The sequence below is a fragment of the Misgurnus anguillicaudatus genome, chromosome 25 (genome assembly GCF_027580225.2).
Source record: "Misgurnus anguillicaudatus chromosome 25, ASM2758022v2, whole genome shotgun sequence".
Classification (NCBI taxonomy): domain Eukaryota; kingdom Metazoa; phylum Chordata; class Actinopteri; order Cypriniformes; family Cobitidae; genus Misgurnus; species Misgurnus anguillicaudatus.
Genome location: NC_073361.2, coordinates 22,390,562 through 22,411,882, shown reverse-complemented (window position 1 = coordinate 22,411,882; position 21,321 = coordinate 22,390,562). Strand labels below are relative to the sequence as shown.

Below are 21,321 nucleotides of genomic sequence, written 5' to 3'. Positions count from 1 at the left end.
TGCATCACGTGTTTTGTCAAAATAAGTGCCTGCTGCACACGCGTCAAAACCGTTTATGATAAAAGAGACGTTCACGTTAACAAAATACACGCAAGACACTCCCTTAACATTAAACTTTGATTATGCATGAGATTATGTGAGTATCTGTCAAACGCAAGCGTCTCTTTTATCATAAACCCTTTAGACGCATCTGCAGCAGGCACTTATTTTGAAAATACACGTGATGCACATACACGCACTCGACGGGACAAATATTTTGAAAAAAGAACCACACACATGACGGGCTACATACATGTTGTGACTAACTTCGCATCGAGCGCCCTCGAAAAAAGAAGTCACCGGCCGCCACTGGTTAACGCGCGTCTAGAGGTCTCGCTGGGCGAATGAGGCTTTAGCGTGCGGTAGATGCAAATTGAGCATTGCCGAGTTGAAAAATCCGAACTTTGGCGGAAAATTGCACCGCGTTAACCAATCAGGAGCTTGCTCTAGTAGTGACGTGATTACAGGAAGGGAGTGGAATAACAGAAGCCCCTCCCATGACGCAAATTGCCACGTGAATGTCTCGAATGACTAGAATTTCACGTGCGAATGAAGCGAGTAAAATGTAAAATGTTCAAGCGTCCAACTACGTGCGAATAGGGATTTTTTGTTGCCTCTAACGCAGGGGTCTTCAACGTTTTTTGGGTCGGGGACCCCTTAGATGAGAGACGCATGGAGCAGGGACCCCCTAATACTAAATGTGTAAAACTGATATATTTAAGTAATCAGTAAGCTACGAGAGGCTGTCTTTTCGTATTAGGCACAACGCAAAGTGGAGTAAAGTACAACTATTGACCAATCAGAATCAAGGACTGGAACTGTTTTATAAATAGAAACAAACCATATTGTCACACAGCCATATATTAAGACATTGGCACTATTATGCTGTTGTTGTCCATGCATAATTTTAGATTATAGTAGATTTTGTTTTTATATGAATATAATAATAATATGAATATGAATATGAATATAATAAAAATAATATAATATTATTTTAAGGTATTTGCAGTGTAATAGATTTTCATTTTACTGTGAATTTACCTGAACCTGGGCTTTCAGTTTATAAAGATGACTGATCATGGTGAATGGCACAAAGAGACTCTCTATTCTGGTGGTGGTGATAGAGGTTGTACTACTTTATAATTCAGAGGTTTGTTGCCTTTCTCGTGTATCATCATTGTCACGAGTTTGAGTAATGCAGGTTTATTTTCTGCAGAGCTTCATATCAGACTCAGGAGAAAACATGCATTGAGTCCGCGCGCATCTCTTTGGGGCAACTTTTTGAGAGGCGTATTTCAACCTGACTATGAATCTTGCACAAAGCACCATCACTGTGCGCGTTTCATACATTTTTAAATGCGAGCGATTTTGTCAAAGTTTATAATGCAGACACGGTGTGGTGTTATTTGCCTTTTGAGTTAGCGCTTTAAATCTGGACCGCGTGAAACAGCCGTCCAAGTTCAGAAATATAACTTAAATGAGACAATGTTGCACTGATCCTAAAATAACTTTCTGAAAGAAAGACACACATGCCTATAAGATTTACCTGTTTTATGATGCCTTTTCTGTCGCTACTGCTGCTTCCTGAGTGTAGCTTACATTTATAATCTTTAGATATTTTATTTTGGTCCGCTTGTTAAACTGAACTCGCGCCTTCGCGGCCACGCACGTGCACAACTTAAAGGGGACATGTAACGTTTTTTTTTGTACATTTATTTTACGTTTTTAGCAAAAAATAGCTTGTGGTCAAACATCATTTGGCGGACCCCCTGCAGTTCCGTCGCGGACCCCCTGGGGGCCGCGGACCCCCGGTTGAAGACCCATGCTCTAACGCATTCGGTGCTGAATACCTACCCCCTAGTGTTGCATACTGGTCACTGCACCTAGAAAATACCTGAACAAACCGTTGATGAGCCCCATTCACTTCCTCAGTATTCTTTTTTTTACTACACTCTAAAAACCGTTGGGTTATTTTTTTTACCCAATAGGTGGGTTAAACATATTGGGTTGTTCTGTTGGGTTATTCCTAGCTTGTATTGGGTTATTTCCATAACAACCCAGAGAGTTGGGTTAAATTCGGGCTCACGTCACGCATTTTGAATTTCAATGGTCAACAGGTGCTACTGCTGAGTGCGGACAGACACGAGAGGTACGTTTTAAAATATATATCTTTGTGTAATGTTTTATTTTGCTACAAAGTGTCTTTAAGCTCTAACACACAGTAAACTATCAGCCACGTTTAAATAAGTGTACAAAAACACTGTTGTCTAGTTTTTGTCCGTTACACCTGTTCCATTCATTAACTGTTACCGATGCCAAACGCGTTTTTAAGCCATCATAAACGTAGAGAGACATTGCAATTTATTTTAATACTAAACAGCACCAAATCCCTTACGGAAATGAATCATTTCTTCTTTTAGTAGTAACGTTAGTTTCATGACGTATTGATTGCCATATTGCTTTAACCATGCTTTCTGTAACAGACAATGCTTTTTGGTTTAAAGTGTAGTAAAAACCGTTTTTGAACTTTTGTAAGGGATTCAACCGGCTGTTTTTTGCTCCAAATATTTTTTTAGCCGGTCTGTGTTATAGACACAGAGCTGTAATATAAATGTGATTCTGAATGTAAATCTCTTAAGAAATGACTCGATGGCATTTTTATTGTCGTCTTACTTCAGTATAATCCATGATAAAGCGCTGCACGTCTACTACTGTTTACTGTAACCCCGGTAACGGTTGAATTTGCAATTCAGCGCCATCTACTGTCAAACTAGAGTATTTATTCAGCGTGCCAGATGTGTTTGCTTTGAGATTTAATTAATTATTCTTTTTTTTTAAATGTAGACATTCTTGGAGATGTTGCATTAAAAACCTTACAAAATGGCCAGCAAGATGATTCAGCCTTCCTACAGTACCAAGAGCCAAAGCAAACATTTATTAATTTGCAACCTGTAAGTATCATTTATGACACTTAGTTTTTTTTAATCTTGTTTATGTGTGCATATTTACATTGTGAAAATTCTGTCTTCAGGTCAGAAAACAAACATAATTCGGTATTTGGAGGAGGAGGTATGAAGAAGACCCGATGTCCTGCTATGGGATGAATTCGACTAATCACAAGCCTTTGTTATCGTGGGGAGACATGGCCCAGGAGCAAGACCAGCAGTTGACATGTGCTTTAATATTTTTTTTACATTTTATACAGAGTATCCCAAGCCTTTCACTACTGTTAAGTAGTTTCTGTAACATACAATACATTTTGTACCAGGTGATGTTTCCTGAACACACTGTCACCTGCTTAAAGGGACAGTTCCCCCAAAAATGAAAATTGTCATAGTTTTCTTCCTCTCCTGTCGTTACGGGACTGTACACATTTTTTTGTTCTGATGACCACAAAGGAAGATATTTTCGGTAATGTTTGAAACCAAACAGATCATGAGCCCCATTGACTGTCATAGTAGGAAAAAAGAATACTATGAAAATGAATGGGGCTCATGATCGGTTTGATTTCAAGCATTCTTTGAAATATACCTTTGTGGTTATCAGGGTAAAGACTTATGTGCAGGTTTGTAGCGATATGAGAGGGAGAAAATTATGACAAAATGTGTGAACTATGCTTTTAAGCAGTTTTTAGTTGGATAAGATTGAGTAGATTTGTTTTGTTCTTATGTGTTTTTGTTTATTTATGTATGTATATATTTGTGTATGTATTTATGCTTCTATACATGTATGTATTTATACATTTAAATGCAGGTGCAAATGACTAAATGAAATTAAAGCATTATAAATGTATTTGTAAGTTTTGTATTATTTATTTATAAAGCAAATAATAGTAATAAATAATAATAATAATAATAATAATAATAATAATAATAATAATGGGGTTAAAACAGCATTGCAAAAATAACCCAACAAATTGGTTATTTCATAACCCAAATAATTGGGTAAAACTTTCTACCCAATGCATTGGGTTAAAATAACCCAACAATGGGTCGGTGCTATAGTAACCCACCATTGGGTTATTTATTGGGTTATTTTTAACCCAACTGTTTTTAGTGAGTACTATGGAAGTGAATGGGGCTCACTGGTTACAAACATTCCTCAAAATATCTTCCTTCGTGTTCATCAACAAAAATGTATACAGGTTTATAACAACATGAGAGGGAAAAATGATGACAGAATTTTAATTTTTGGGTGAACTATCCCTTTAAGTATATATAAATATATATATATATATATATATATATATATAGTAAGGAGTTTTACAGATACAGAAAATATTGATTTGTGGAGGAATTGCATCACCACATATTTCCCATAGAATGAATACAGTTTCTATTACACTGTCAGAAAAAATTTACAAAACTGTACTTTTTCTGTTGCTGGGGTGGTACACTCAACTTTTTACCTTTTGGGGTATACAAAACATTGAAATTTGAAAGTAAGGGGACCTATTGTGTACCTTTTATGATGTTAAGGTACAATAACATACCCAAACATGTACCACATTGTATCATGTTTAGCATACAGGTAGTACATTTAAAGGAACAAAACAGAAACCCCAGCAACAGAAAAAGTTTTGTACCTTTTCAGTGTATCGTCTGTCTGTCCGTCTGTACAAAATGCTTTTTAGACCATAGACACTAAACATCATTATCTGTTGTTTTCAAAATACGAGTCCAGATGTATAAGTGAAATAATTTTTCAGCAGATACCATCTTTTATAAAGCATCAATCTAACCTTGCTGTCCTCCATTTCTTGGCAGTTAAATACGACAGTTGCTTCAAAGAGAGTAGAATCAAAGGCCTTTGGCAGTCTCTCTCATCTCTTCCTAATTGGCAATGCAGAGTTTTAGACAAGAACATCTGTAACACAGCACCATTCAGCTGCATTAGAATGAATCAGCTATTTCTGATACAAACAGATTCAAAGCATCACTCGCTCACTCGGTTTGTCCATCATTACCATCTCACCTCCAGCTTCACACTTCAGAATGAAATGATACAATCAGAGGCATTGCAATTTGTAATGTAATACTACGAAGTGCTTCACTACTGCTGTTTCAATGTGAAAGTGCTTATCTCTAATAATCAAAAGCTACAATCAGAGGCTACATGGTTTCAAAGATTTTGTTCAAAGCCATTCTCAAATCAGAAGTCCAGGAAAAAACTGGAATGTGATGTTTACTGTGCAAAATGTGATTGTTATTCATTGCTTGAGCAGTCTCTTGCAAAACGTGGCTATTTAATGTATATCAACGTATAACACAACACACTTTTATAGGTCTTTATAGGTTTTGATATGATAATAAAGATGTGTTTAGTTCGAAAGGCCTGCAGTGATTCTCAACCAGCACAAAAGCTGATGAAATAAAAACCATCATTTGCATATTCAGCCTTTGTTCTTTTCATGCCTGTGAGCCAAACTGGCAATTAGAGAGAATGCAGCAAAGGTTATTAATAGTGTAGACTGTGTTGTACAAACTCACCTAAAAAAAGCTAAAGGCAGTTTAGGCACTTCGAGCCAGATGGGTGTACTGATACATATGCACAGAAAACAGTAAAGTCTTAATTTAAATCTCCTACCTAGTAATTACAACTTTTTGCAGCCTACAACAAAGAGACATTTCCTGTCACGCAGGGGTGCACGCTTGGCAAGCCACCATTAATTGACTTTATAAAGGTGCCGATTGGACAACAAGTGCCATGTTTGCCCTGTAATTGCCTGATTAAGGATGGCATTTCCGGTTGAGAAAAAGCTTTTTACACGACAAGTCGCTATATTCTTGTACGATTACCAATTACAGAACCTCCAAAAACATCTCATACAAGTTACAGGTATCATCATAATGGCAGACGACTCTTTTACAGGTATAGTGCAGCAGAAATCCTTGTTAATATGATCATACATTACTGGTGTTACTCTTCTGTAATACAGAGACATGCAATTAGGAAAGTACTTCACAAGATTTTGCAGTAGGGACATTTAAAGTCTGTAGGCTTGAATTGTAGTTTTATGTGTGTGTGTTTGGGACAGTTCTAGACCGTAAATTTAATGTCAAAAACTGTCCCTGGGTGATTCTCATGAAACCATTGAAACACCACGGCACTAATGATTTTAGCTTTAAAATGTGTAATATAGTAACATTAAAAAGCATCAGAATTAACTCAATACTGTGTTCTACCTTGCACAATGTGTGATTTCAACATAAGAATTTATAATTGGAAATTTTATCTCATTTTCTGCTGAAATTCTCATTACCGCAATGTGTCCGGCTGTGTTTGAACATGCGTTATGTTGTAATTTAATCAAATTAACACAAAAATATTAGAGAAAAAAATAAATGGATGTTTTGCTAGACTACTTTAAATGACAGAAAAAATATTTACTGAATATTCATGTATAATAATAATGAAGAAAAATTAGGAAAATGATGTGTCCATGCCTGATGTTCTCATCCTCCGCAACACTTTTTGAGAACAGTTTAAGCACACATACAGAATTTTAATAAAGTTTGATTTTGAGTGACCAAGCACATGGACCAGTTACTTCAAGATGGCTACCAGGTAAGATCATTTTTTTACAGTTAATTTGAAATATTGTCTTGTCGGAATGCTTACACGACATTTTGATTATCATTACCGCAACAGATGCTTATTAAATGTTAATTTAATTAATAGAAGCATAATACTTTGATTTTAAATGCATGTGCAGAATCTCCAAATTATGTTCTTTCAGGTTTGTCATGTCATTTTGAAAATATGTCAGTGTTGATGTTTTCTGACTGTTGCGGTAGAGATTTTTTAGGACTTATTTTTTAAATTATGTTACAAAAAGTGTTAAATGATAAGTAAAAGTTTTTAAATTAATGTTCCCATTTACTCCAGACTTTGTTTTTCAATGTCTGGTGGCAAAAAAAGTAAATTTAAGCAATTTTTACATTTTCATGCTTGACATTTTTAAAACCAAGTTTTCGTGAGAATCACCCCCCTATTTACCTGTGCTAATGGGTTTGAACCAAGAGAACAAAAAAATCGCTTTGGATAAAAGGGTCTGCCAAATGCATAAAGGGTAAATGTACCTGAATTCAGTGCAGGCCCTACCTAATAAGCAATATAAGCAGTTGCATAGGGCCCCGTTGCCACTAGGGGGCCCCCTGTCATGCGTTAAAATAATATAAAGGTTCTACTTTTTCTGATGAACACATAAGATATTTTGAGTACTGATGTCAAACACACAGGAGTAAGTGACCATAGACTTCCATAGTAGGAATAAAAAAATGATGGAATTTAATGGGTCCCTTACTGCTGTGTGTCCACCATCATTTCTCAAAACATCCTCTTTTGTGTTCATCAGAAAAAAGAAATTCATACAGGTTTAGAACAACATGAGGATGAGTAAATGATGACAGAATTTTCATTTTAAAGTGAACTATCCCTTTAAAACAAGCAAAAAATATCTGCCAATGGGGTGAGAAAAAAATCTTAAAAATAAGTTAAACTTATTCACACTTAACTCAAGAAAAGTTTTCTCACCCCATTGGCTGATATTTTAGCTTGTTTTAAGCACACATTCACTTAAATTGTATATTTTTTGTCTAAAAACTAGACATATTTTAGGTAAAAAAAATTTCTTGATTTAAAAAAATTAGATGTTTCTACTGAAAATAAGACAAAAATACAAGAAAGTCATTTTTTGGAGTTTGTGTTTGGTCAAGAGTGGAATTAGGTTTAACAGAGTATAAATCGATTAAAGGAGGTTCAAAGAACCCTTTTATAACATTTATTTTAAAGAGTGTATCTTTTCTGTCTTGATTCTCAAAATCTAAATTAAGATTTAAGTTATATTAAATGTTAAATGCCAGGAACTTAAAAGTCCAAAAAAATAAAGTCCAAAAATAAAACTGGGTAATGCAAAAGACGTAATACAAAGAAAAGCTGAGCTGTGAGCCAATGAAGATGTAGTAGACAATAGCGCCATCTACTGGATTTTGCTACAAAGTAACACGCTGATAAAATAGAATTAGTAATACAATGGCAGCCTGTTACTTTATTGACTCAAAATAAATAATAAATCAATCACGTGACTATTTTGCATTAACACTTAACGTGACACCTGTATAAGTACACATTTATTTATTTATTGATGGTTGACAGTAATAATTCAGAATGGAAGTAACATGTGTCCTCTAACAGCATATTATTAAGCTGCTATTGAAAGGCACAGTTTACTTACAACAATCTGGATTCATCATCAGAAGTTAAATATAGTTACATAGAAAATTAAATCTGCTAACAATGTTGTGAGATGCATAGACTAAAACTGCTACATTCAAGACAGTTTTCGCAATCTGTTTCAATAAATCTATATTTATTTTTCAAATCAATTAATAATCACATCATACCTCGATTAGCATCAGCATCATTAAGAAGCATTGATTTACAGTAACCCATACAAACACGGCCTTAAATCAAAGCACACAGAGGAAGGGGTGAAAGGCGTCTCTTCTCAGCAGAACCGTCGTCTGGTCGATTTCGATCGAAGAACTTGAACCCACTGGGTCCGGTTCTTACCCACATCATCCTACTGAAGCAAGAGCAGCGTTATGTGGTTTGTGGAGAAGGCAGCTTCCAGTGAACAAACAGGAAATAGCAGAGACTGTAATTACTTCGCATTACTCACAGATGTTTGTATATCTTATGGGGGAGTAACACTGTGCCACTGGACCCCGGCAGGTAACATTTGGACTGTAACGTCAGGCCATAGCGATAATATTACTTTTATCATTCAATCAAAATAATCAAGACCTAAATAGATTGTTTCATTTGCATGGCCTCAGAATAATGCTCAGTATATAGTTGCAAACAGCAAAACCAAAAGTTCTCATGCAATACGAATTTGGACAATACGAATAATGTTTCACGCCATTAAAATAAGGGGTAAACGGCACATTCTTCAAGGAAAAACTCAAAACGTGGGATCGCCAAACATGGATGATGTTTATTTTATCTAGTGAGTCACCTATAGGAGAAAACTGTCACGTTCTTGCTAAATTTTCAAGTAGCAGCAGATGCAGTACATGTAGGTTCTCCAGAACATCAAAACTCAAGAACGCTGACTTTCATAGAGGTTGTTGAACAGGGTTCTCCTAAGACAAATGCACTTTTTGAATGACAGGAAGATAAAGAAAACAAAATGTGCATTGGCTTGTGTGTCATTCTTCACCGAGCTGCATAATATTATCATCTTTTGGTACACAGAAATATATGCTGATACACAAAGGTGAAAGGGCTACTGTGGAGTCAGTCTACAATAAACGGACGTGATTATTCTGGTGGGACGCAAACTTCGTCCACGCGTTTACAGCTTCACTTCGATTCAAGTAAAGAGTTTGCTTTCTATGGACAAATCATTTCTCCTCTGAGTGTGTTAAAATTGAAGGATACAAAAACGAACCAACAAAAAGACAAAACAATAAGACTACAAATACATTTGAAATCCTCAGAACCAACTACACTGGTTAGTCAGTTAATACCGAACAGATGTCCATTGATAGTTAAGGGAACTGGTAGAAGCTTTTAGAAGGGCTGAAAGTGCTTTAAGATACAGTTTACGTGAGTGATTTCTTTCCGTTTCGTGCGTGACTTGAGCAAAAGGGCAGATCCATCAGAAGTTGACACGGGGAAGTCCACTATTATGGTAAGTGTTCATACATCATCTTCAGCAGAAAATACATCAGAACCCCATTCTTCCTCTGAGGTTATGCAATATTTAAGGTTCTACATCATTAGTGTTGACGTCCTACCTGGGAGATCGCTGTAAACCTATTGTTTATTTCTATTTCGCTCCTGTAAAGAAAAAGAGAGACAAAATCAGAACATGAGAACATCATTATCAACATCTAAGTCTTTACTAAAGTGGTTTCCATGTCAGCTGCTCAGGAAAGCAATGTAATCTTGCTCTACATCATGCATTGTCCCGAATAATGCATTACCCCAAACCAACACACAACCGGTACTCTCTAAAATGGTCCTAATATGTACTATTTATATATACAATATTAAATTAAATAATACATTCTTTAGGTGCAAATGTGTACTTTTGAAAGGGTACTTCCCCAATGACAAGTAGGGATCATTTTTGACCATTTTTACACATGAGGAACAGGGTCAGATTCTGCATGTTGTGGGTCAATAAGCTAATAAGGCAGTGGCATTTTTGATCATCTTTATTACACAACAAGTTTTTAAATGTCACCAGTTTACTGAAGGTGCGGGTTTTAACAACTGCATACATCGTTTATGCATGTAACAGTAAGATGAGGTCTGCTGTACAGTATGTGACCCGCTGAGACAGCTAGTGGTTTTAAAACAGTGGGCAGCAGTGTTATAAACACATTTTGATCATGGGACAGAAATTGTGAAATTTACAATAACATTCTAAACCTTGGTTATGGTTTATGTTAATAATCTTTAAATATCCAAACATGTGCAACTTATTTGGTGCCTAAATTTACAACCATATTAGATAAAAAGACTTCTCAGTATCTGTCATAAATCATAAATGCATTTGTAAGTATGTTATATATGAGTTTGGTTGTCCATTTAAAATAATTTACACTTGGTTAAAGGATTAGTCCATTTTAAAAATCCAGATAATTTCCTCACCACCATGTCATCCAAAACGCCGATGTCTCTCCCCGTTCAGTCGAGAAGAAACCATGTTCCCTGAGGAAAACACTGCAGGACCTTTCCCATTCTAATGGACCCCAATAGAGCCCAACACCTAATACTTAACAGTTTTTTTCAACGGATTTCCAAAGGACTATAAACAATCCCAAACGAGGCACAAGGGTCCTATCCAGCAAAACAACTGTCAAAAATCAAAATAACAAATATAAACTTTTAAAGCACAACTTCTCGACATGTAGATCCGGTCGTGATGCGCCAGCTGACCCCACGCAATACGTCATGACGTCTAGAGGTCACAGAAGACGAACGCGAAACTCCGCCCCAGTGTTTACAAGCGTCTTGAAAGAGGACCGTTCCTACATTGTTGTATGTCAACTGATACTAATTAATGTCTTTGTGGCAGTTTATTGTTTAAAATGGTCCGCAAATGTGCGTTTTATATATGTAACACGTGACCTACCTACGTCACTACGCATTTACGTTAGGTCGCGCTGGACCGGATCTAGACGAGAAGTTGTGGTTTAAAGGTGGATATTTTTTATTTTTCTTGTCGGAGATGACGGTCGTTTCGCTGGATGGGACCCTTGTGCCTCGTGTGGGATCGTTTGTAGTCATTTGAAACTCCGTTGAAGAAAGCTGTTAGGTGTTGAGTTGGGTATTGGATGTTGGGCCCCACCAAAGTCCATCCAAACTAGAAAAATCCTGCAATGTCTTCCCCAAAAAACACAATTTCTTCCCGACTGAACAAAGAAAGACATCGACATTTTGGATGACAAGGTGGTGAGTAAATTATCTGGATTTTTCTTTTAAGAAAATGGACCAATCCTTTAATGGTAAAACGTTTACTCATAAGTACTGACCTGAGGAGTTTAAACTTGACAACCCAACATTAAAATGATTTTCAATATTTTACTATGTTCGTCAACATATACGAATTAATACATGTTTATCTTTTTTCAATGCGTGCACTTTTAATATTTGTACAGCACATTGTGACTGTAGCCCCATTAATTCCTTAGGATCCAAACAAGGATGAATTTAGAAGCCACCAAACACTTCCATGTTTTCCCTATTTAAAGACTGTTATGAGTAGATACACGAGTAAGTATAGTGGCACAAAATAATACGTGGCGAATTTTTAAGCGGATAAAAAAGGAGAACTATATTCTATGGCGGAAAAGCACTTAGTTTGCAGCACTTCAACCTCTGCCCGCAGTAACATCATCACTCCTCCTATCTCCCTCAAACTTCTCTCAATATTACTGCGCCCGAGGTGTACGCATTGAAAAAAGATGGGTATGTATTCATTAGTCAAAGTTGAGGTAAAAACATAGTAAAATATTGAAAAACTGTGTTTTCCATTAATCTAAGAAACCCTCATGCTTACCTCCCATTCCCGTTCACAGACAAAGCAGACATATAACAGCTATATCAAGAGCTATTCCCAATTCATATAATGCTAGGCATTTTTTTACAAACAAAACTAAAGTCATGTGTGTCCATAAGGCTTCAGTAAACTTAATTAAAGGGATAGTTCGGCCAAAAATTATATTAAACCTATTATTCACTCACCCCGAAGCCGTCCGAGACGCAAATGTCCATCATCTTTCAAACGAACACATCTTCAGTTATTTTAGAAAATGTTTTAGATCTTTCAGTTAATGAAGTGTGAAGTTATGGGGTCCATGTCCTACAAGTCCAAAAAATTTGCATCTGTCCTTCACAAAATAAATCCAAAAGGCTCCACAATGATAAACAAAGGCATTCTGAGGGTAATCCGTGCCGTTTTGTTGTAGAAATATCCACATTTAAAACTTTATAAACGAAAATAACTCTCTTCCGGTAATACCGGCATCTTAGTTGCGTCCGCATTCAGGATGAGAGCTTACGCAGCTTATGGAAGTTTCTCTGCTGCTGCTCTGTGCCCCAGCCCTCCGAATTTGTCATACCTCACTAAGACAAGTGCGTACACTACGCTTATACTCTCTCCTGAATACAGACGAGTCTAAGATGGCGGTGCTACCGGAAGGTAGTTATTTTCGTTTATTTTTACCGCAATGTGTCCATGACTGGATTTTGGTTCTTTGACATGGAAAATGTATAAATAAAAAATTCTAAAAAAAAATAAAAAAGCTTCAGTGCTAGTAGTATACTATAAACACTTACAGTAAAAAAACATGTTATTTGGTGATCATTGGTAAATGTAGAGACAATAATAAGGAATATAAATGTGTCCAAATGTGATGCAAATTTTGTGGACCCTGTAATTTTACTGTTTAGCAGCAAAAAGATAAGACATTTTCTAAAATAACTGAAAATGTGTTTGTCTGAAAAATGATGGACATATGCGTCTCAGACGCCTTCGCAGTGAGTGAACCATGGGCTAAATATAATTTTTGGCCGAACTATCCCTTCAAACTTAATATATTTTATTATATAATATTAAAAAGTGTTTTAGAAAACATTGGACTGTTTTATAAAAATAACAAAATGAACAGTTGGTGAAGGTGAGAAATGTAAAAATATTAATAATGACTACCACGCACATAATAATAAGTTGTATACTAGTCTTGACAAAAGCATGGACAAAAGCATTAATGCATTAGGCACTTTTAAAAATTACACTGCCAGTTATTAAAAAACACTTTGAAGAACTTCAAAGAGGGATAGATTATCCACTGACTGTTCCAAACTTGACTTTTTGTCCATAAAAAACACACACAAAAAACATATAATAAAAGTATTAATTGACCAAACATTTTTGAGTGAACTAATCCTTTATATATTTTTGTAATATTTATATATAATATGCAACAAAGTAAAAATATGTCTACTATAAAATCTGCCAAAATTACAAATAAATGCAAAACTGCAATCTGTTGAAGATAATCCACAGATTATAAAACGGTTTTGACTAAATTTATGTGCTGGACAAACACTTTTATCCCAGTGCCTCTTTCACAATTGTGGCTATACTGTATTGTTTATACTGTATATTGTGACAATTACCCATGTATGTATCTGGATACAAGTCACAACTTTTAATACATGTGCTTCATACAGTACAGCGTATGATATGTACCAAAAATGTATGATATGTACAAAGATATGTGGGTGATTCTCGCGAAATTAAGACTTATGAGGTGTCATAAAACATTTTGATAAAAAAGTAAATGCGAAGTAAAGGGCGATTTATAGTCGTGCGTAGGTCCTACGGCGTAGCAGCGACGGCGTAGGTTCCGCGTCGGTTTTCATTTATACTTGTGCGTCGCCGTCCGCGTCGACGTGCAAACACACGCGAAACCGCTGGTTGGCAGTAATCACGCGTGTAACCACAGTAGCAGCAGAAGTCGTCACAGAAGAAGAAGCTAAGCAAGTAAACCCACAAACGAAGAAGAAATAGCAACTTGTTGTGTATAATTTGAGAAGACCAGCAATGATGGAAGTAAATAAACAGCGACTTATGTTTCAGTTTGAGTTAAATCACTCCTCAACTTGGCTCATCTTTGTTTTCACCGTCTCAAACGGAAATACCTATGACGCAGTTTTTTTACCTGACGGGAGGGGTTCTGGTGGACCAATCACAGCGCTTACGGTCCGCGTAGAGCCGACGCGCTGTTAGAAATTTTGTGAGGTGCGCGTCAGGCTACGCAGAGCTACGCACAGGCTACGGATAGCCTGCGCCGTAGCTGCGCCGTGGGATCTACGCACGACTATAAATCGCCCTTAAGAGTATCAAAATAAGAAGCATACAGTTACAAACATCTCTTCATGTACTATTTTGCACATGATTTCAAATGACATCATACAAACAATTTTTTTTCCACATTTAAGGGGAATTTTTTTTTTACCGCAATGTGTCCATGACTGGATTTTGGTTCTTTGACATGGAAAATGTATAAATAAAAAATTCTAAAAAAAAATAAAAAAGCTTCAGTGCTAGTAGTATACTATAAACACTTACAGTAAAAAAACATGTTATTTGGTGATCATTGGTAAATGTAGAGACAATAATAAGGAATATAAATGTGTCCAAGAAAATTTTTTATTCATCGTTGAACTCATTTTCAAAAAAAATTGTTGGAAGGGACATAATTGACTGTGACACTCAAGATGGCTACCAGGTAAGCAGTTCTTATTTTTTTTGTCTTCAGATAAAATGTTTAAAATTTGTTTGTCATAGTACCTAGACAACTTTTTAGTTCTCATTACCGAAACATGAGTTTGTAAATGCATATATTTAATGTAATATCATGTTGCGGTAATGATTATTTTTTATAATGATAAATAATCTAAAAAAAATTATAATTCTATAGGAAATATTTTTTAAATCCTCTAAATATCATGGTTATAAGTTCAGACCTTAATCTTATATGTGCAAAAAAATTGGCTTCAAATGGCTTTTTAAAAATATCTGATGCTGGACACCTTTTAAGTCTGAATTTCGTGAGAATCACCCATGTGTATCTGTATCTGTTAGGTACCAATATGTACATTTGAGGCAATAATATGCACTCATGCAAAAATACTTTTCAAGAAAATACCCCCTTCAGTGCCAACTTTTACACCTTTTTTTCTGAGTGTTATAGAAGTTAGTGCCTACATTTACACTTCATTGTTTGGGATTATCAATAGGCTTTATGCCCAGCTGCACCACCTCCTGAACTCCAGCCAGCTCCTTGTTTCCTGTCCGCCATTATTGGACAAACTGATTAATCCAGGTGTGCCTGACCTCCGTAGTCACAACAACAATAATCAGACACACCTGGATTAATTAGTTTGTCCAATAATGGCAGACAGGAAACAAGGAGCTGGCTGAAGTTCAGAAAGTAGCGCAGCTGGGCATAAAGCCTATTGCATTAACAGGTATGACACTAACTATTCTGTTCATATAAATCTAATAATTGTTGTCACAACAGCTGTAAACTACACCTGTAACCATAGAGGTATTGACCAAAGAAAGTCCTTTGCAGAACATGTACTACTTTGTAAAGGTTTATTGTCGATTCAATTTCAGATGCGTTATACCTTACTGGAAGTCACTTTGGTTACAAAATGGGTTTTGCTCTGAACTGTGTATGACTATAACTGTACCATCATAATCATGTAAAACGCAAATGTTGATCAATCATAGCATAACTAACAAAGACAAACCAGCTGGTGCAGAGGGTAATAGGCACAGATATCAATTATTTGTGTTGGGTGGGAAATGATGTAAGTCAGATCTATTAATGAGACATCTGCCTGCTGTTTGAACGGAGCCACTGACTGGTGTCATTGCTCAATACACGTCATTTGTCAATAGATGGCCGAGATTTCTTTTTATTTTTTAAAGAAATTAATTGTGTAATATCTACCGGCTAAGACTTTGATGAACTCGTTCGTTGAAATACAAGGGAAATGAGCAAGTCATATCATTATACACAAACAGATTACATCACAAAAGGTTACCAAATCCAAAAAAAAGACTTGACTGCACTTAAAAAATGTATTTTTGAAACAGATGCACATGCTAGTAGCAGTATTATAATGGGGATATACAAGAACTAGAATTGGTGAGGTGCAGTGCCTGCTTTCTGCTATCATAAAGAGTGGCAGAAAGCCGCACTTACCCTTCGCATGGCTTCCTCTTCCTCCTGACGCTTTTCGTAATGTGCAAAATCATCAAAGATTGAGGTGGTATGCTTGAAAGTCGCAATAATTTTAAGCACTTGCTTTGCCTTCTCTAGGGGCACTTCCTGAGTGTCCCTGGAGTTGGTGACCGGCTTGTTATCATTGTTCTCTAAACGAATGTGCCTCAGCTGGTTATTGGGCACGTCCTTGACAAAGACCCATTTCACCTCGAACTTGCCCTTCCACTTATCCTGGGACCAGACGCCGGCGTAGGCGTTATAGTCCACAATCGACTTCATTTCAGCCACACCGCAGAAGTGTCCGCTTCCGTTGACACTGAAGAGCAGGTACAGCGGACCTTTGGCACCAAGCGAACGGTAGGCACTATCCAGGCGCTTATTTCCATGCTCTGTGCTGCACCAGATGGAGTACTTAATGGAGCGATGGATGTCATCCTCCGAGTAGCTCTTGATAATAAAGACCCGTCCGTTTTTCAAGTTCCAGTCGAAGTCTTTGGGGTTGTAGTTATTGAGGGCCTTGAGCTTCTCCAACACGGGGTGAACCTCACCGGAAGAGGGCGATGAGCTCATGGGGACTCCCGTCCCAAGGCCAAAGTTCTCCATTCCGCTGTTCTGGTTGAAGGCGGTTCCTCTGTTTCGAGGGGCCACCCAGCGGTTTTGGGGCGGTGGGTTCTGCTGCTGAGGTGGGTGCAGGGGTTGGGGAGGACCAGGTTGTGAATGGTGATGATGATGATGGTGGTGGTGGTGAGGACCTGGGGGAAGCTGCTGGGGGTGCTGTGGAGATTGTAGCTGGAGTTGTTGATGTTGGGGTTGAGGAGGCAATGGACTTTGTAACATGGGTTGGGGCTGGGGCATGAGTTGCTGCTGCATCAGCGGCTGTGGGGCCAGCATTTGCTGAGCAAGAGGGGGTTTGGTGATGGAGCCTTTGTCCTCCCACGTTCCAATGTTCATGTTATGCTTTATGGGCGGAGGAGGGATTGTTGCACCGCCTCCCAAACCCATGTTGGGTTTCGGCTTCAGCTTGGGCTGGGGTTTCGCAGGTTTCCTTGCGATTGCCGCCCAAGACGCCGGCTTGGGAGCAGTGGAGCTGACGGACGGCATGCTGTTAGCGCCCATACCGCTCATGCCCGGCGTACCTCCTAAAGGAGACCCCACCGTTTTTGTAACAGCCGACATGTCGGAACCAAGCTTGAGCCCGGCCATACCCTGATCAATGCTACTAAGCCCTGGAACTTTACTAAGTTGCGTGTCACTGCCAAATCCCGCCTGTCCGTCAGCTATGGCCCGACCCAGTGAGCTGGGGGGATAACCATAACTGCTGCTGTACGCAGAGCTCTGTGTAGACTGTCCCTGAGAACCACTGGTGCCCCAGGTGGAAAAGTCTGCATTTCCAGGAAAGAAGTTAAATCCATGTTGACTGAGAAAAGGGGGCGTGTTGCCTAAAGCACCAGGTTGGCTAAAGACTCCATCAGGAATGAAGTGATGTTCACCATTGCTCATCTGTCCATAGGTGGTCAGGTAGGGCATAGGAGGGTCTCCTGCAGTGGACCAAGCAGCTTCTCCCAAAGAGTAAGGGAATCCGATAGAGGGAGCATAATAGCTGGGCATGTAGGGATCAGACATTGGTGGGTAGCTATTACTCTGTTGGCGGTAAATGAAGATAAGTCAATAATGATTATTTAACAAATAATGGCTACTAAAGATGTAACAAAAAGACTAATGGGTCTAAAATATGTGGTGAAGAAGATACCAAATCACAGTTTCATTTACATCAATTATTTATACATAAAGAGATAATATAGAATCCAAAAGATGTCTAATATGTAAAACAAGTCTATGTTATAGAGCAGCATAACACTGAAATGAAAGAATATAAATAATTCTGATATTGTAGACATCTAATGTGACCACAGAGAGAAACTCACCTGATTTGTCTGGCTGCTCAGGTAATTGTCAAAGTCATCATCATTTACAGCATCCTTCTGATGCATCGAACCGTTTTGCACTAAACAAAATGTTACCAAAGCAAGACAGAAAGTCCATCAGTTTAAGTAAATTATATTTTTGAAGTACTGTATAACAAAAAGTATAAAAGGTTACTTCACTGAATATGTTATACTTAATTATAAAATACATGCAAAAAAAAATTTAGTACAGTAAATAGTAATCCTGACCCAGCATATAGGTGATTATATAACTGCAGGTACATTTGGTAAGTAAAAAATCATGAATTTCAGCAATAACACACACTTTATATAAGAAATATTATATTGGTATGGACTGTAACATCTTGTGATCCGCAACAAGTAGGACTACACAATTATTAAATGATAATTAAATATATATCTATTTAAAAAGAGCAGAAAAAATAATTACTTTGGTTACCAAATGTACCTGCAATTTTATAATAACTTCCATTATATGTACAGTACTGTGCAAAAGTCTTAGGCCACCACCACCACCACCAAACTTGTTGTTTTAGAAGTTTTAATGTCCAGCCGTATTTATTTTTTAATCTATTTTATTAAGATACAAACAGAAAATATATACAAAAAAAATAAAAAAATAATTTTCAGGTGTAAATGTCTTCTTTAGGCATTGTCTGTGTTTAGTGTGACCTCTTTTGGCACTAAACACATCTTGAGCGTTTTTGAGCAGAATGAAGTAAAAATGTTTTTAAAATTAGAAATTAGTAGTTAATTTTATTTAGGTTTAAGAGATCCTGCAGTTTCCTGCTATTGCTCAAGTGGAAGGGGAGTATCAGTTTACATTTTTATACAGTTTTTAATACTATATACACATTTCCTGTATTTTCTGGATGTATTCTATTACAGAGACTGAGAAACAATTATGTATGATCACTATAACATTGCAAGAACAACAAATCTAATTCTGGCATGGTGGCCTAAGACTTTTGCACAGTACTGTATGTATGTATATTATGTATATATGTTTATATATAACTTTATCCATTTATCATGAAATGTATCACTGTATCCTATACAAGCATGATTTCCAGAAGAAGTGAATCCACAGATTTCAGTGCCACAGTTAAAGAGACTATGTATGGTTAACTAATCATCCAGGAAAAGGTTGAAACACTGACATAAGACAGAACCTTCTTAAAAGTGGGCATGCCTAAAAAACGAATTGTTGCAACACGTACCTTTGTTTCCTTGTCCTTTAGGTCTCTGATGTTGTGTTCAAAGTGTGCGATCAGATGTCAAAGAGAGAAAATTCACAATATGAACAAAGCAAAACAAGCTTTATCAGTTTAACTGGACTGACGCATATAGAATGAAATTTCTTTGCTGCCTATGTCTATAACATTTAACAAAGGGTAAGGACTTCATCACATGATCAAGGATGCATGGCCACCAGGAACAGCTATCAAAAACTCTCAGCTTCAAAGGATACACCGGCTGCGTCTCTAAACCTAGCAAGCTGCCTTTTTACTAGCCGGCTTTTGTGGGCATCTACTAACTGTGCATGATGACATCATCAGAGATGACTGACCAATGATTCTGCCCACCAGAAGCTATCAAAGACTTTCTCAGGTTTATGGGCAACACTGGCTGTGTCTCAAAACCTAATAAGCTGCCCTACTAGGCAGCCATTTATGGGCATCTACTAACTTTACAAGATGTATTCAGTTACATGATGAACTTTACACTGTATGACATGATCTTATACGTGGATGATAAGTTACATGGCCAGTGATGCTGCCCAACAGGAACGGGTATTACATATACAAGACATTCTCAGATTTATAGGTTACATGAAAACCTACTTAGACAGCATATTTGGGCGTCATAGACGCATATAACACGTTCGTTAAGTAAGTTCTGATGTTAGCTTGACCGTTTAAAACGCTCCTATGGTTTCCAAAAATGTTGTCTAGGTAGGCAGCTCACTAGGTTTTGGGACACAGCCCCAGTATGTGCATACACACCATCACGTTTAAGTGTGGTGTACATAAAAGAGCGTCGGACTTGTGTACCTGATCGACAGTTGTCGCAGACATCCTCTAGGAGCCCGATCTGATCGATGTTATGACTGTCCACGGTCTCTCCTGCTACCTTCACGTTATTTCTGCTCTCTCCGGTTGGCCCTATAATCACAGACGTTGATCTCCTTGCCCGGTCTCAAACGATCGACAGCGGTTTTCTCGGGCGGCGGAGACGGTGAATGTCAAACGGCTGGGGAGGTCGGTGACGGTGTGTCGTGCTTAGGTTAGTACAAAACATTCACACCCTGTGTAATATATGGAGAGAAAATTACCCTGCTCTGCTCCACAATGGCGGATGGGCTCTGACTGTCACTTCCGTTTGAGCGTTGACCTTCCGCCGGTGACGTCAAGAGAGAAGACGCGCGCTTGGCTTATCAAGAAATAAATGTACTTTTTTTGTTGTTACATGATAACATAATCATAAATAAAAACAGAAATCTTTAAATAAATAAAAACTATTCAAAGATGATTTAATATTAAATGTTAATATATATATATTGTTCATTATTGCATTATTCAGTCCAAATTAAAGTTAAAGCTTAATGATACTTTTACAGTATAATAACCCTAACTAGTTATCTTTTAAACAACTTTTGTAATGTGATGTTTTTTAACCAATTTACCAATATCACATGTTCAAGTAACAACATTACAATACAGAATGTTTCTTTGTTTCTTTTATAAATACTTTGTATACTTTAATACGAGAAATCGAGAAACAAATAGTATATGATGGAAGGTATCATACAGATTTCTGCATTCGTTTAAAAATGAAAAACAGCATTTTGGTTTAACTGTTCATCACCTGGTGGCGCTTGTCTGCTGGGAAAAAATACCTATGCCTTTCCCGTAGATGACGCTGTTTACAAGTCACCAAAATAAAAGTCCTGTTAATGTCAATTTCCAAATTAAAGTATGGACTAACGTTACGCATAATTTAAACCAGGA

At 37.2% G+C, this 21,321-nt stretch overlaps 1 protein-coding gene and 1 long non-coding RNA gene across 2 annotated transcripts; one reads left to right on the top strand and one right to left on the bottom strand.

Moving 5' to 3' along the window:
* Positions 1-1,979: 1,979 nt before the first annotated feature.
* Positions 1,980-4,094, top strand: LOC129421861 (uncharacterized). Its single transcript, XR_012368165.1, has 3 exons — positions 1,980-2,188; positions 2,884-2,990; positions 3,071-4,094. It is a non-coding gene; the product is annotated as an uncharacterized lncRNA (long non-coding RNA).
* A 4,295-nt stretch (positions 4,095-8,389) lies between these two features.
* On the bottom strand, positions 8,390-20,725 carry ythdf3 (YTH N6-methyladenosine RNA binding protein F3). The gene is made up of 5 exons (XM_055183102.2): positions 20,365-20,725; positions 19,531-19,555; positions 18,290-18,369; positions 16,344-18,005; positions 8,390-9,888 (listed from the first exon to the last, which is right to left on the bottom strand). The coding sequence occupies exons 1-5, from the start codon at positions 20,386-20,388 to the stop codon at positions 9,865-9,867; spliced, it is 1,815 nt and encodes a 604-aa protein (XP_055039077.2). The 5' UTR covers positions 20,389-20,725; the 3' UTR covers positions 8,390-9,864.
* Between the last annotated feature and the right edge of the window lie 596 nt (positions 20,726-21,321).

Bases quoted from the DNA above. Each gene is read 5' to 3' on its own strand.
- ythdf3 (XM_055183102.2), bottom strand. From the start codon at position 20,388: ATGTCTGCGACAACTGTCGATCAG. The intron at 18,006-18,289 runs GTGAGTTTCTCT...TACCGCCAACAG, and splicing joins TGAGCAGCCAGACAAATCAG to AGTAATAGCTACCCACCAAT. The intron at 9,889-16,343 runs GTAAGTGCGGCT...TTTTCTTTACAG, and splicing joins AAGAGGAAGCCATGCGAAGG to GAGCGAAATAGAAATAAACA.